The sequence below is a fragment of the Stigmatopora argus genome, chromosome 12 (assembly GCF_051989625.1).
Source record: "Stigmatopora argus isolate UIUO_Sarg chromosome 12, RoL_Sarg_1.0, whole genome shotgun sequence".
Classification (NCBI taxonomy): Eukaryota; Metazoa; Chordata; class Actinopteri; order Syngnathiformes; family Syngnathidae; genus Stigmatopora; species Stigmatopora argus.
Window position 1 is genome coordinate 2,310,690 of NC_135398.1, and position 17,140 is coordinate 2,327,829.

Consider the following 17,140-nt stretch of genomic DNA (forward strand, 5'->3'; position numbering starts at 1 on the left):
TAAATACTCAAACGTCGGATGTTTTTGCTCTTGTTGAGGTTTACGAAAAAAAATGTTTAAATAGTCAAACGTCGGATGTTTTTGCACTTTGAGGTTTACGAAAAAATGGTTTAAATAGTCAAACGTCGGATGTTTTTGTACTCGAGGTTTACGAAAACAAATATTGTTTAGTCAAACTTCGGATGTTTTTGTACTCGTTAAGGTTTACGAAAAAAATGTTTAAATTGTCAAACGTGGGATGTTTTTGTGCTCGTTAAGGTTTACGAAAAAAATGTTTAAATTGTCAAACGTCGGATGTTTTTGCACTTGTTGAGGTTTACGAAAATTTGTTTTGTTTAAATAGTCAAACATCGGATATTTTTGCACTTTTTGAGGTTTACGAAAAAACAAATTTAAATAGTCAAACGTCGGATGTTTATGAACTTGAGGTTTACAAAAAAATATTGTTTAAATAGTCAAACGTCGGATGTTTTTGTACTCGTTGAGGTTTCCGAAAAAATATTGTTTAAATAGTCAAACGTCGGATGTTTTTGCACTTTTTGAGGTTTACGAAAAAATATTGTTTAAATAGTCAAACGTCGGATGTTTTTGTACTCGAGGTTTACGGAAAAAAAATGTTTAAATAGTCAAACGTCGAATGTTTTTGTACTCGTTGAGGTTTACGAAAAAAATATTGTTTAAATAGTCATACGCCAGATGTTTTTGCTCTCGTCGAGGTGAAGGGGTACGTTGCCACCACACAGCAGCCGCCATTAACGCCATCCTCACCCGCGCCCGAAAAAGGAACACCGGCAATTTTTCCACACCTCCAACGTGAGCAATATGGTCCCCGGCCGCCCTGAGATTTGCCACGTGCAATTAACACATGGAATCATGCGAAATGTAGTTATATTTCCGAAGAAAATAGCATCAACCCTCACAACTTTCCGGGTCCTCGCGATTGGCTGACAAAAGTGCGAATGAGGACCGTCCGTCGCAGCCGATATGGTCGCAGATTTCACGCTCGACGGAAGTTGTTTTTAATGACGCGTTGGACTCATTTACCGCGCCGTTTGTTCGGAGGTCCGTGACGTGGCGAGGGAAAACGCGCCGGCGGGCCGTTAAACTGACCTTCAGACGGCGCCCCGGACATCGACGGGCTGTCACGGCTCCGATGACACGGGCATCTGCGGAAAAAGAACGGTTGTCAGTCAATTCGGTCTCCGGGGAATTTGCTCGGAAATCGCCGTTTAGTAGCAATCTAGCACTCACCATAATAAGCCACGTTTGACACGTTAAACTGTCTCACATCCGATCATGTGATCGAAAAAAAGGCATCTGAATCTGTTAAGAAAGATTGGGTTTTCAATTTATTTCATTTTAACAACAGCTAAGATACTGCGTAAAAACATTAAACTCACAAAGGGTTTTAATTTGTTTTAAAAATTTGTCTCACTATCATTATATAATACAATATACATATACAATACCACTGTCATTGACATTGACACCTATGGTCGTCGATGGCAGTGAGTAGCGAGTTATAGGAGCCGACAGCCTCGCCTAAACAAGCTCTGACGGCTGCTCGTGAAGTGATACCTTGATCCTGGACACTTCAAACGTGTGCCGCAATGAATATGCTTCAATTCGGCATCTTTTTGGTGCTCAGAACTCACAAAATAATGCGACACAGTAAAAATAAAGTTAAACTGTACATATGTCGTCATACGGCAATATTTTTAAGAGCAAATAAATCTATTGATAGAGCTTTTTTGAATTGATATATTTTTTTTAGCAGCTCACTTGCTGAAAAAGTGATCACTCACTGCTAAGCCTGTCAATGATCTATAAAAAAATATATATATATCATTTTACTACCTTATTTTCTCACATATACGCCATATTTGTCAAAAATATGCATAACGCAAGACAATGCGGCCAATACGGTTATTTATTTCAAAATAGCGAAAAGATAAACAGATAAAACGCTTAACAAAATTTATTTTGACATCTATGAATAAAATTCAATTAAAAAAACATATCTTGCATAAAACGTGAAAAAACTCAATTACTCGTGCCTGCCATTGCTCGCTCAGGGTGCCGCTATCTTACCTAGGGATGACAAACGAGACCGCTACGGACACACTTCCTGGTTGTACTGCTCACATGACTTCCTTTTTGAATTTGTCTATGTGCAGGCAATGTGCAATCCAGCAATTGATTGATACAGTATCTCAGAAATAGCACATGCGATGATTTTTATTAATATTTTCCATTCAAAATAACACATTTGCACTCCCTATTAAAACCATGAATATGGAAGTGAAAATTGTCAATCAGAGGGCGGCTTATACGAGAGAAATTATAAAATTTTACGATTTTAAGGCAATTTTAAGGGTGCGGCTTATACGCGAATGCGGCTAATATGCGAGAAAATACGGTACCCCCTCAACTATAGTATATTTTTGCAATCATAGAATAAAAACAAGACAGCATACCAAAGCGACAGATGACAGAACATGAAAAAGTTTTCGTGTGGGGGTTGTAAGACGACCACCCGCAGATCTGCAGCCCCGCTTCCCGTTAACAGATGCGCCAGATTATTAATAAGACGCACACTTGTTTACGCGTGCAAGACAAAGCCGTGTTTGGGTAACAACAGACTCATAAATACTGGGGTTCTTTCTTTCGGGCCTCTGACATGATACCCACGTTTCGCCAAAATTCAGCATTTGCTCCACTGATAAAAATCCTGTAAAAAAACGAGGCGCTTAAATCGGGCTTTGTGTCGTTTTCTAAAGAATATCGTGTCGTTTTTTGTTTACAGAGTTTAACGTGGCGGCGAGTGATGGAAAGTTTTTGTAGCATTTGCCAACAAATTCTTGATGATAAGAAAACATCCTGTTCGTTCTTTGTAGGGGATCTTTGGAGGCGGGGTTGAGGACGGGGGGGTCTTTCGTTTGACGACGGCGGCGGCGTTTGATGGCGCAATTGATGGGCGAGTCGCGAAGAAAAGTCCCAAAGCCTCGGAGGAATTTGATTACCTCCATCCATTATCTGCACAGTGAGCAATCGGGAGGCTCGCCATCTGTCATCCGTTTCATTTGCATCGTCAACACCTGCCCCGCCTGTTTATGCCTTCACTTCTTCTTCTCCTTCTTTTTTTTCTCCTTGTTTTTTTTAAAAGATGACTTTCATGGCTGCCAGAAAGCATCACCAACTTTTCCTGCTAAATGCATTAGTTCCACAAGTTCACGCAACATATTGCAAAGGCGCCATTGCTTTGATTGCAAATATGTGGTTTTGCTAGCTGGCTTTTTATGGTTTTTCATTTGAACGCATAGACGATGGACTGGTGTTTTATTTTAAGGGTACAGCAGAATTTTGGATCATTTCTCTTGGGTGGAGGGAAGGTCTGGATGGACAAATGGGGGGATGGACGGCAGATGGACAGATCGACAGACCAACAGAAAGACCGTTTGATCTGGATGGACAGACAGACTAATAGAATCTTTTACGAGGCTAGATCTAGAAGGACAAACGGACAGACTGACGATAGACCGAGAAACGGGAGGACACCCAGATCAACAGACGGACAGACGGACCGACAGACCGTCTGTCGGTGGTTCTGTCGAAAAGATGAAAAGATTGACTGACAGTCCGCCAGACCGTCCATCGGTCTTTCGGTCTGTCTGCTGAAAAGATGAGAAAAACCAACTGACTAACCAACGGACAGATAGACTGACTGACAGACAGACCGACTGACGGATGGACTAATGGACAGACGGACTGAGCGACCGACTCACGGACAGACAGACGTACGGACAAACAGACGGACAGAAAAACTGACCAAGGGACAGACTGACAGACTGACAGACTGACAGACTGACAGACTGACAGAATGACAGACTGACAGAATGACAGAATGACAGACTGACAGAATGACAGACTGACAGAATGACAGACTGACAGAATGACAGACTGACAGACTGACAGAATGACAGAATGACAGACTGACAGAGACAGAATGACAGACTGATAGACTGACAGACTGACAGACTGACAGAAAGAAGACAGACAAACCATCAAAGAAACAGAATGACAGATAGACCAATCGAAAGACGGATGGACCGATTGACAGACGGTCTGCCAATCTTTCCGTCTGTCTGCCGAAAAGATGAAAGACCAACTGACTGACCAACCGAAGGACGGACCGACCCCGACCAAAGGATCGATCGGCGGACAGACTGATGGACGCCTGGATAGATAACCCCCTCCACCCCCATCTTCCTTTTGATTCCGGAGCCCCGCCTTCCATCCACCGGCGTGTCTGGCACGCCCAGGTGGCGCCGCCGGCTGCGGGGCCCATTAGCCAGAGAATCCCAGCCTGCAGCAGGCCACGCGTGTCCCCCCGCTGACACATTTTTGGAGGCGCACCAAGTCTTCAACCCTCGGCAGACAGCTCACTTTCCCTCTACCACCGGAGAGAGCGCCGCCCGGGTCCCGCAGGAAATCCTTCAAAGGCACATCGGGTCATGGCGACCAGTCGAGTTGAAGAATGGCGGACGAGCGGTTCGCTGGTCGGCTTAACGGCTCCGGGGTCGTGGGTTCGATCCCGGGTCGCTCCTCGCTCTGTGGAATTTGATATGTTCTTCCCGGGATTGTGTGGGTTTTTTCCGGGTACTCCGGTTTCCTCCCACATTACCAAAATCATGTATGCTAATGCTAAGCTAATTGAATTCAATGCTTTTATTGTCATTATACGAGTATAATAAGGTTTAAAGCCTCACCACTAAGTGCATAAAAAACAATAACAACAAATAAATAATAACAATAACTAATAAATAGATGGGGCAGCCCGGCAGCTAAGTGGTTAGCGCGTTGGCCTCGCAGTTCTGGGGTCCTGGGTTCAAATCCAGGTCGGTCCACCTGTGTGGAGTTTGCATGTTTACCCCCAGGTCTGTGTGGGTTTTCTCCAGGTACTCCAAAACGCGCATGCTAGGCTAATTGTATGCTAAATGGCCCCGAGGTGAGCATGTATGCGATTGGCTGGCTACCGATTCAGCAGCGTGAACCCCGCAGTTAGCTGGGATAGGCTCCAGCACCCCCCACGACCCTAGTGAGGATAAAGCAGTTCAGAAAATGAATGAATGAATATATAATAATAATAATAAAAAAAATAATTATTATAATTATAAATCAATAAATAAGTCGTCAACAACATAAATAAGTGCACAAATAACAAAAATAATCAATCAATAATTATAATTAATACATAGTAAATAAACAAGTAGTCGACATAATAAATAAGTAGTAGTCAACATAGATTGGATGCTATATTGTCGCTAGCTACGAGTGATTGGTCGTTTGTTTCCTCGTGCCCTGCGATTGGCTGAACCCCGCTAGCCTCCAGCACCCCCCGCGACCCTTGTGAGGGTAAGCGGTTGAGAAAATGAATGAAAGATGAATAATAAAGAGAAAAGCTAAGCCGTGATGAATCGAACGGGCCAAGGAGATTCTTATTAATGCGAACGCGGCGTGATTACGGAACGATTCGTCAGCGGAGCACAAAAGAAGAGTAGATGTTACGAATGGATTTTTTTTTCCGCCTCGTGCTAATACGGAGTTAATTACGGAGCTAATGACTCCTCGCAAAGGCCTGTCTTATTAGTCCAGGAAAGTTCTTTTACTTGTCATGACATGTTTAATGGCGGCCATTCCTCATTTCTAAAATGGAAATAGATCTGAATGTGGAGCCACGTTTTTTTTTATTATCCAGTTCATTTTTGGCCCAAAAAGTTAACTTAATGGCCACCATTGATGGTGTTCGACATCCTATCGATTTGGACTGGGAGGGGCCAATAAACAAACGTTCATTGGCCCCTCCCAGTTAAAATGGAATGGTCAATAGAAGAAGTGAAAGATGACGATCCACAGCCTATTTAAGGGAATTGGACTGCTACTGCTGTCAATGGCAGGCAGTGAGTGTTGCTTCCTTGTCATTTTAGGGTACTTACGGGTCACTTCCTGTAAATTTTGGATCATTTTCCTGTTGATTTGGGGAGAATTAATGGGCTACTTTCTATGTATTAGTTACTTTTTGATGACTCTTTGGTATTGCACTGTATATATATATATATATATATATATATATATATATATATATATATATATATATATATATATATATATATACACACATATACATATATACATATATACATATATACATATATACATATACACACATACATACATATACACACATATATATACATATATACATATACATATAAACATATACATATATATACATATATATATATATACATGTATACATATATATACATATATACATATATATACATATACATACATACATATACATACATACATATACATATATATATATACATACATATATACATATACATGTGTGTATGTGTATATATGCATATGTATATATATACATACATATATATACATATATACATACATATATATACATATATACACATACATATATATACATATATATATACATACATATATACATACATATATATATATATATATATATATATATATACATATATATATATATATATATATATATATATCATGCAACATGGTTATTTTTTTATTTGTTTACTTATTTATTAGCTATTTATTTATGTCTAAACTGTCTTTTGCTGTGTCTGTATTCTCACCCTCTTGCTACAGCGACAGTGAATTTCCCGAGTACAGAACGAATAAAGTTATCCAATCTTCTAGGTGACTTCCTATTAGTTTTGCAACATTTCAAGATTCCTTGTTAACTCAGTGGCTGCCATTAACGACTGTGAGCAAAAAAATGGATAAGAAATTAAAAGTGCACTCACTCCATCACACAACTCACAAAATTCTAGTTTTAGCGCCTGTGTAAAAAAAAAAAAATTTAATTCTGTACGCGCAGTTTGAATGAGCGACAAAGTCAGGCAGCAGAACACCCCCACGGACCATATGTTTGACACCCCTGTCTTAATGAGATCCCGGACCGGTGTCGAACCTCCTCGTCACCGCCTCACCCTGACCTGACAAACACACACACACACACACACACACACACACACACACACACACACACACACACACACACTTTCATTCTTTCACACATTGGTTTGGGAAAGGTTTTGTGGCATCTGATCTCCTTAAATCTGTCTAATTAAAGCACCAAATCCCACCAGCACCTTCCTCACTTCCAAGACCCCCCCCCCCCCCCCCAGCTCCACCTAAGCCCCCCTCATCCACCATTCCAAAGGATTATTACGAATTTAATGGGCAAACGTGTTACCGCCCTGCCACCATGGCCATCTGGGGCTTCAATTCGGCAAGGTAACATTCCGAAAATATTTGCCTTGAGGTACGAGTAAAATTCCGTGCAAATATTTGCCTTGACATACGAGTAACATTCCGAAAATATTTGCCTTGAGGTACAGACGCTCCCCTACTTACGAACGAGTTAGGTTCCGAGCGATTGTTCATAAGTTGAATTTGTTTGTAAGTTGATTCAGTGCTATATTTTGTATTATAATTGATGTTTAAGGCCTATATAAGTATATTGAAGGTTTATATAAGTGCATTTGTATGTTTAAGGCTTGTATAAGTAACACGCATTGGTTTGTACTGAAAAAAAACATTTAATAAAATGGAGAGAATATGTACAGTACTGTATAGAGAGAGAGAGAGAGATTTATGTATTAGAAAGTGGCCGAAAGAAGCGATCTAACGACGATTGCACAGTTTTATTCTTTTTTTCATCATAAATGATGCGGTAGCACTGTATGGCATCATTCAATTGATTTGCAAACTTTGTGCAACGTTCAATATTTGGGTCCTGCTACTCGATCTTTATGTTTAGAAATGGTACTGACGGTCGAACGATTCAATGCCCGTTTTTATTTTAATTCCTTCATTCTAATTTCCAACCTCACTTTTCCCAGCTCAGAAAATGATTTTTTTTTAAATTCTTTGTATAATTATTTGTAATAAAGAGCCTTTATGCCAAACATTTTCAATTCCACTGCATCCCAGCTTCCAAAATTTAACCACATTTTGCATTGAAACAGAAAAAAAAGCCATTTAGGCGGTCCAAAAGCAAAAAAAGAACTATAAAAGACATTTATTACCTTTTGTTCCGATGCAAAATGCGTTCTTGACGGCCCAATGTGATCCTTCTGGCCTCGTTCCAACAACTCCAAATCATCCAAATGTGCTTGAAGAAGAATCCTGCTTGGCACAAAAAGCACAACTCAACCCAAAGGCGGCTTTCCAAAAAAAACAATATTTACACCCTCCCCCCTTCAATAATTCAATAAATCATATCCAAATCCCCCCTTATAATTCATTCATTTATTGAATTTTGATCCGATGTTAGCGATTACAGCTCATTACAGAACACAAACGGGACTTCACAAAAGTTCGGATCCATAACTGCATATTTTTTTGGGGCACCGCCCCCAAAAATATGACAAAAAGTCCATATTTTAAAAAAAAAATGAAAATCAAATAAAATGTCATTGCATATTAACGGCGGTCTCTGTTTAAGGCAATGAGACGCGTATGAATAATAATTCCATTTGAAGCCGATGAATGACAATAATAACAACATTGTTTGGAAATGTACAATAATTCTATCATATATTATCCACTGTCAATAAATAAGCATAAATAAATACATAATGCACATGAATCCGACACCTTTTTTTTTTTGACACTCACACATGCAGTTTTAATTGTTTTCTAACTCCCATAGGACCAATTTCAATGTAAGATTTGGACCGATGTCACGTTCTTTTTAACGATGGCTTTTGCATAGCTAATCTGACATTTTATTGCTCAGCCCAAAATTAATAGGATTAATTCATTGGGAAAATTAATAAGACTAAAATGACAATAAAAACAACATGGAGGATTTTGGGGCGATTTCCACTGTTGTTTGATTTTTTTGGGGGGGGGGACACTAATGAATGAATCATGTGTTGTTAGATTTTTTTTGGGGGGGGGTACTTTAATGAACGTGTGTTTTTAAAAATTAATACAATTAATGAATTGGGAAAATGAATAAGCCGAAAATGATGTTTAAAATTAATGCGGTGGATTTTGGGATGATTTCCAGTGTTGTTTTGTTTATTTATTTTTTGGGGGATACTTTAATGGACGCTTGTTTTCAAAAATTAATACAATTATTTAATTTATTGGGTAAATGAATAAGCCTAAAATGACAATAAAATCAACATGGAGGATTTTGGGATGATTTCCAGTGTTGTTTTATTTTATTTTTTGGGGACACTTTAATGAATGAATAATGTGTTGTTAGATTTATTTTTATTTTTGGGGGGGGATACTTTAGTGAACGTGTGTTTTCAAAAATTAATACAATGAATTAATTGGGAAAATGAGTAAGCCTAAAATGACGTTTAAAATGAATGCAGAGGATTTGGGGGCGATTTCCAGCGTTTGATTATTATTATTATTTTTTTGGACACTTTAATGAATGAATAACGCGTTGTTTGATTTTTGTTGTTGTTGTTTTTTGTATACTGTAATGAACGTGTGTTTCCAAAAATTCATACAATTAATTAATTGGAAAAATGAATAAGCCTAAAATGATAATAAAATCAACACGGAGGATTTTGGGGCGATTTCCAGTGTTGTTTTATTTTATTTTTTTGGGACACTTTAATGAATGAATAATGTGTTGTTAGATTTATTTTTATTTTTTTGGGATACTTTAATGAACGCGTGTTTTCAAAATTAATACAATTAATTAATTAGGAAAATAAATAAGCCTAAAATGACGTTTAAAATTAATGCAGAGGATTTTGGAGTGATTTCCAGTGTTGTTTGATTCATTTTATTTTTTGGGACACTTTAATGAATGAAGAATGCGTTGTTTGATTTTGGGGGGGGGGGGGGGTCGGAATACTTTAATGAACGCGTGTTTTCAAAAATTTATACAATTAATTGGGAAAATGAATAAGCCTAAAATGACAATAAAATCAACACGGAGGATTTTGGAGCGATTTCCAGTGTTGTTTGATTTTTTTTTTGGACACTTTAATGAATGTGTTGTTTTATTTTTTTATTTTTGGGGGGATACTTTAATGGACGCGTGTTTTCAAAAATTAATACAATTAATTCATTGGGAAAATGAATAAACCTAAAATGACGTTTTAAATTAATGCAGAGGATTTTGGGCGATTTCCATTGTTTAATTATTATTTTTGGATACTTTAATGAACTCGTGTTTTTAAATGACGAAAGTTTGTTGTGCTTGAGATAAGTCGAAAGTGCGGACTTTAAACACAAGATTTTTATCATGGGGGAAAAGTTGTTTTTGCGTAGGAAGGACGGCAGTTTTGGGGAGTTTAATTGTGGTACGAGCCGCTCAATTCCGCCTGGGATTGGAAAGATTGGCCGCCGCGCACGTGCAGGTCGTACGGGTAGCGGCCCTCCGGAGCCACCCGGTAGACGGGGCCGTGCGGGAGGCCCGCTCGTCCGGGGACGCCGCCGCCGCCACCGCCGCAATATCGCACCCCGTAGTGGTGTCCCCCCTTGGCGTAGTCCGGGGGCTCGTCGTGCTTGAAGGAGAAAATCCCGTTCAGGTTGACGGGGGGGCTCAGCTGGCTCTCGAAACGCGGACTGCCGCCCTCGGGGGACGCGTAGGACGACGCCTCGTAGGCGCCGGACGAGTAGCCGTAATGGCGGAAGGGCTTGGCCGGCTCGGGCGGGCCGCCGGAGGCGCCGTGTCCCACCTCGGATCCCGGGTAGGCGGAGCCACCGGCGGCGGCGGCGGACGACGAGTACAGGGGGTCGTACGGAGGCCGCCCGGAGAAGACCACCTCCCCGTGGTGGTCGCCGAGGAAGTTGCGGGCGTTGAGTTGCAAGCACCCGGCCACCAGGTTGGTGGTGGGCTGCGATAATCCTTTGCAGAGGGTCTGCACGAACGCCAGGAGGTCGGGTCGCTTGCCGGCGCTGAGGGTCTCGGATAGAGCCCAGATGTAGTTCTTGGCCAGGCGGAGGGTTTCGATTTTGGACAGCTTTTGCGTTTTGGAGTAGCAGGGCACCACTTTGCGGAGGCTCTCCAACGCCGCGTTCAGGCCGTGCATGCGGCTCCTCTCGCGGGCGTTGGCCTCCTGACGACGCACGCGGGAGCGCTCGTGAGGCTCCTTGCCCGCCTTCTTCTTGCGGGGGCCGCGTTTCTTGTGGAGGAGGACGCCGTCTTGCTCCGAATCGCGGTCGGAGGAGGCGGGGTCGTCGCCGGGCGACCGGGAAGGGTCGTCGTCGTCGTCCGGGTCGCCGTCGTCTTCGTCTTCTATGTTGTCGTCTTCGTCCCGCGGGCGCCGGTTCGGCCGCCGGTGGGGCGCCGGCTGCTGCGGATGGTGATGATGATGATGAGGGAGAGGGGAGGGTCGGTCCTGGGGGGGTCCTCCGCCAGGGAAAGGGGCGCCGAAGCGCGGCTCGCACATGGCGTGCGCGTCCTCGAACGGAAGAGTCAACATGCTTCTTTTTGCTCGCCAAAAAAAATCCAAAAACAAACAAAAAAAGGAAAAAAAAAGTGCTTTGAAGGCTTCCTCTCAATTTTCCTTGAATTCCTCCCTGGAGAAAAAGTTCTTGGCAGTCATCTTGCACCCCAAAGGCCCTGAAAATATGTCAAGGGAGCCCCCCACAAAAAGCAGGAGAAGTCAGTTTATATGTTCCCTGAGCTCCAGGACCAGCTCCTGCGTGGAGCTCCAAAAAAAAATGGGACAAGAAGACATGAAGAGGTACGTCCGTCCGTCCGTCCTGTCTCCTCCTCGCAGCTCCTCCTTCTCCTCTTCTTCTTCTTTACGGGACTGTCTGCCACGGGTGCCAGCAGGCGGTGTGCATGGCGATGGTGGAGGATGGTGAGGACGGCGGCGGTGGCGCTGCCATCTGCCGCCGCTGACGTCTCGTGGCGGGCCCGACCACGTGCTCGCCCGGGCCCCCGGGGACCCTTGTCGGCGGAGCGGATCGGGAGAGAGAGACGGTAACCAGAAAGAGGCGTGCAAATGAGGAATTTGTGCCTGGGTAGTACACGTCAACAGGTGGATGGGAATGGTCGCCGGTGCGTGGGAATGGTAGAAACTAGAAACTTTTACAGGCGGTCATTTTAGGGGCGTCGAAAATGGTTTGGTTCCTGGGTGGCGGGGGTTCGAGTCCCACTCGGTGGAGGTGGGAGAGTGGAGGCAGTAATATCGCGATTATCGCGGTTAATGGGGGTCGGACCGCTCGCTAAAAGTGGAAAATATTAAATTCGGTCAGCCCTATTAAAAATTTAAAATAAAGTTATTATTATTATTTCGTTTTTATTCGTCAGTGCTGAGTCCTAGTAGCAAGTGGAAGAAAGGGGAGTGGCTTCCGCTTGTGAGTTTCGGCGTGGATTTTTATCATTTTTACGTTAAAAATAATAATAATAAAAAAAAAATATATATATAACTAAAATAAATAAAAATAATAATAATAATACAAATGAAAAAAATAAAAAATAAAAATAAATAAATAAAAATAAAACAAATAAAAAAATTAAAATTCCAAATATTTTTTTTACAAAATAAAAATAAAAAAATAAAAAATATATAAAAATAAGTCACCTCGTGGTGTAGAGGTTTACTCACCTGACTTCGTTGCGGGCAGACGCGGGCTCGAATCCCTCAGGCGGCGGTTTGATTGGGAGTGCGGATGGTTGTTTGTCTATGTGTGCCCTACGACTGACTGGCGACCAGTCTAGGGTGTAGTCTGCCTTTTGCCTGAAGACAGCTGGGTTAGGCTCCAGCAACCCCCGCATTCCTTTGAAAGATGGGCAGAATGGAAGATGAATGAATGAATCATTTTTTTTTTTTTTATTTAGTACCAGTTTTCAGCTAAATATTTAGTATATAATTAATGTGTTTGGAGAGTAAATACGCATACCGGAGGACAAATTCCTGTGTGTGGCTCCATTTTTTTTTACCTAGGTCTACAATGTCTTCTGTGTCTGTATTGCTACTGCAAACAAGGAAATTTCCCAAATACGGGATGAAATAAAGTTCTAAGCTAATCTTTAAAAAATTCAAAGGCTGCAATAAATTGCATTTTCTTGTGATACAAATGACTTTTTTTTTAAAATTACAAGTCAGTTATGCTCCAAAACAGTCAGTTAACTCACATAGATGCGGAAAAACTGACTATATTTTAAATGATCATTATTTAAAGGAGCTCAAAATTGCCTTTTTTTTTTTTTTTTTTTAATGAGCAGATTGTTGTTTAATTTCAGACTTTTGTGGCAGGCCACATTTGTAAACAAGTCATAATAAAGCCAATTTCCCCCCCAAAAAAACGCAACTCTGCACTACTTTATGATCAGTCATGTTGTCGTCCCAGCAATTTATCGCCGACTCGGTGCAACCTGTGCATAAAACGTGTGACCAAAACTCGCATAAATACGACATTGGAGCTTAGAAAAAATAATAATAATAAAAAAAATTATTTTGTCGCTGGGCATGGCGACAGATTGAGAGTGTGCGAACAGATTGCTTTCACTTTGGGGGGAGAAAAAAAAAAGCAGACCCCCACGCCCCCGGCAACATCTCACACGTCTTGTGACAAACATCTTTACATTCCACATTTTCAACAACACATTTATTATTCATGATGCCAGGCTGCCGCACACCCACGAAAATCCTACCTGACTGCCGTCAACTTCTTGGTGCTATAGAAATTGCGCGTCTTTGTGAGTGGGAGGTGTGGCCAGATCGAGCGCAGCAGCATATGGAGCTTCTAATTGGCTAGAACAGCACAGCTGGACGACACTGGCGCAGCGCGGGCCATGACCCGCCGCTAATCGTTCCCACAATCCCCTCTGTCGATGTTGTGCCAGTGGGTGGCTGGTTTTTAGCATTATTTGTTCATTTATTTCTTTTTTGGTATAAATGTGTGGGGAAAAAAACTTTACTGTATCTCAGGAATTGCTCAAATACTTCAAATAGTTTGACTTTAGTGTTAGCATTGATGCTAAGTGTAGATTTTATTGCCAGATAATTTATTTGTGTAAAGTGGGACATTGTTTTTGGGAGAAATTGTACGTAAAATGGATGCATTATATGGCGTAAACATATAAAAAATTGAAAGATTTCGAATAGTTTGAGTTTGGCATTAGCATTTATGCTAACTGTAGATTTTATAGCCAGATAATTTATTTGTGTAAAGTGGCACATTGTTTTTGGGAGAAATGTTACATAAAATGGATGAATTATGAAAATGACTCCATATGAAAAATGGAAAGATATGCGGATTTTGAATAGTTTGAGTTTAGCATTAGCATTTATGCTAACTGTAGATTTTATTGCCAGATAATTTAGTGCTAGTTATTGTGTAAAGTGGCACATTAATTTGGGAGAAATGTTATATAAAATGGATGGATTATAAAGCATAACTATATGAAAAATTGAAAGATTCGTGCATTTTGAATAGTTTGACTTTAGCATTAATGCTAACTGTAGATTTTATTGCCAGATAATTTATTGCTAGTTATTGTGTAAAGTGGTACATTGTTTTTGGGAGAAATGTTACATAAAATGGATGAATTATGAAAATGACTCCATATGAAAAATGGAAAGATTTGCAGATTTTGAAGTTTGAGTTTAGCATTAGCATTTATGCTAACTGTAGATTTTATCGCCAGATAATTTATTTGTGTAAAGTGGGACATTGTTTTTGAGAGAAATTTTATCTAAAATGGATGGATTATAAAGCGTAACCATATGAAAAATTGAAAGATTTGCGGATTTTGAATAGTTTGAGTTTAGCATTTGCATTTATGCTAACTGTAGATTTTATCGCCAGATAATTAATTTTTATAAAGTGGCACATTGTTTTGGGGAGAAATTTTAAATAAAATGGATTTTTTTATATAGCGTAATCATATGAAAAATTTTAATATTTGCAAATTTCAGATAGTTTGACTTTAGTATTAGCATTTATGGTAACTGTAGATTTCATCGCCAGATAATTTAGTGCTAGTTATTGTGTAAAGTGGCACATTGTTTTTGGGAGAAATATTATATAAAATATAGCGTAACCATATGAAAAATTGCAGCATTTATGCTAACTGTAGATTTTATTGCCAGATAATTTATTTGTGTAAAGTGGCACAAGGTTTTTGGGAGAAATGTTAAATAAAATGGATGAATTATGAAAATGACTCCATATGAAAAGTGGAAAGATTTGCGGATTTTGAATAGTTTGAGTTTAGCATTTATGCTAACTGTAGATTTTATCGCCAGATAATTTATTTGTGTAAAGTGGCACATTGTTTTTGGGAGAAATGTTACATAAAATGGATGAATTATGAAAATGACTCCATATGAAAAATTGAAAGATTTGCAGCTTTTGAATAGTTTGATTTTAGCATTAGCATTTATGCAAACTGTAGATTTTATCGCCAGAAAATGTATTGCTAGTTATTGTATAAAGTGGCACATTGTTTTGGGGAGAAATGTTATATAAAACTGATTAATTATATAGCGTAACCATATGAAAAACTGATAGATTTTTGGTAATTTCTTGTTAATATTTAGGTCGGATGACTTCCGTGTTTTTGATATTAAATGCTAAAGATATTAACATGAATCAAAAAAGTCATAGATTTGCCTCAAAGCTTGAATAAATAAGTAAACTCAGTTGCGTACTTCTAAAAATGCAATACAAACAATTAGTCGGTAATAAAAGAAGATTCGCAACGTTAGCATTTTACTTCCGACATTTGTGGCGTGTCAACAGGAATCTTGGTTCCGACACGCTGCGATGCGTGAACCACCACTCCACTGTTTTCTTATAAAAATAAAAATATTAAAAAAAATAAAAAGACATTTGATGTTTTTCCTTGTAGTTTTTGCTGACTCGCTAACTAGCTAGCCGCGCCGCGCCAATTCACGCCCCACGCCGAACCCCCCTTCGGCGCTGCCATCCAATGAGAAGGAAAAGCGCCACGTAAAAGCTGATAATGTGCTAATTAAAAGCGCTGACAGGTGGGAAACACGTCTTCCACAAGCACCCCCCCCCCCACCTCCACGTGCGACACCTCCTTAAAGCGGCGGCGTCGCTTTCCCTGACTGACAGCTGTCGACCTGGCGCTAACGAAGTCGGTCCGAGGGCGAAATCACCCAAAAAAAAACGACCAGTCCCTCACACTCTTCCCCCTCTTCTCGAGCACGCCGTGATTTATTACCTGAACAGACAAGAGAACTAATTAGCAAAGTAATTAATTAATATAAATTTGCATATTTGCATTTGCAATTAGTGCGCTCGACTGATTAGTCTGAGATGGGGACATCGTCATATTGCCTGCGTGTGTGTGAGCGGCTTAGATATAATATATGTCGCGTGTGTATCGTTTTCTGACACACACACACACACTCATATCCACACACATATACACACACGTATTGTGTTTGTATGAAGGTATGTCTTTTGTCCTCACGTCTTGTAGTGTCCTATACGGCAAGATTGATACTGGGCTTTAATTGATTCTCCTTGTAACAAGGTCATTGGCTGGCATACGTGAGTGTGTGTGTGTGTATGTGTGTGTGTGTTGTGTGTGTGTGTGTGTGTGTGTGTGTTGTGCATAACTGAGGAGTGCATGCAGCCATATCAAGTGCCAGCTGTGCCCCCGGTGTAGGTTTGGCAGCCTGCCACCAGGACGTTTTTCCCTTTTTTTGACATCCGCAGGGTACACTTGATGTTTAAAGCCCCCAGGAGCTATAGAAAATATCATCCTTCCTCAAAATCATTATACTTCATGTTGAAATCTTCGCAAAATAAGGAAGAAAATCTTGGAAATGAAGTGTTCTCGCATATTAGCCGCCTCCGTGTATAAGCCGCACCCTTAAAATGGTTGAATTGTACAATTTCTCTCGTATAAGCCGTCACCTGATTCACAATTTTCGCCTCCATATTCATGGTTTTAATAGGGACTACAAATGTACTGTATAAAACCGTGACCAGACGTTTCGGCGAAAGACGTTTGGTCGACCAGACGTTTGGTAGAACAGACGTTTGGTAGAACGGACGTTTGGTCGCCGGGTTCACTCGCTGTCAAATTATGACAGAGTTTACTGTTGAT

General features: G+C 40.5%; 3 protein-coding genes across 5 annotated transcripts in view; all 3 read right to left on the bottom strand.

Annotated features, from left to right (window-relative positions):
* The window catches only part of LOC144085599 (FYVE and coiled-coil domain-containing protein 1-like), a 34,874-nt gene extending 26,622 nt beyond the window's left edge, over positions 1-8,252 (bottom strand). For all 3 annotated transcript variants that reach the window (XR_013304188.1, XM_077615049.1, XM_077615052.1), the window contains exons 1-3: positions 8,148-8,252; positions 1,252-1,323; positions 1,111-1,166 (exon numbers count right to left, since the gene is read on the bottom strand). The gene's annotated coding sequence lies outside the window, so the exon portion shown is untranslated. The remainder of the gene's footprint in view (positions 1-1,110; positions 1,167-1,251; positions 1,324-8,147) is intronic.
* Positions 8,253-9,934: 1,682 nt separating this feature from the next.
* On the bottom strand, positions 9,935-12,036 carry neurod6b (neuronal differentiation 6b). Its single transcript, XM_077615626.1, has one exon. The coding sequence runs from the start codon at positions 11,520-11,522 to the stop codon at positions 10,389-10,391; it is 1,134 nt and encodes a 377-aa protein (XP_077471752.1). The 5' UTR covers positions 11,523-12,036; the 3' UTR covers positions 9,935-10,388.
* A 625-nt stretch (positions 12,037-12,661) lies between these two features.
* Positions 12,662-17,140, bottom strand: part of pde1cb (phosphodiesterase 1C, calmodulin-dependent b) — a 72,466-nt gene continuing 67,987 nt past the window's right edge. The window contains exon 21 of the transcript XR_013304328.1: positions 12,662-12,828. The gene's annotated coding sequence lies outside the window, so the exon portion shown is untranslated. The remainder of the gene's footprint in view (positions 12,829-17,140) is intronic.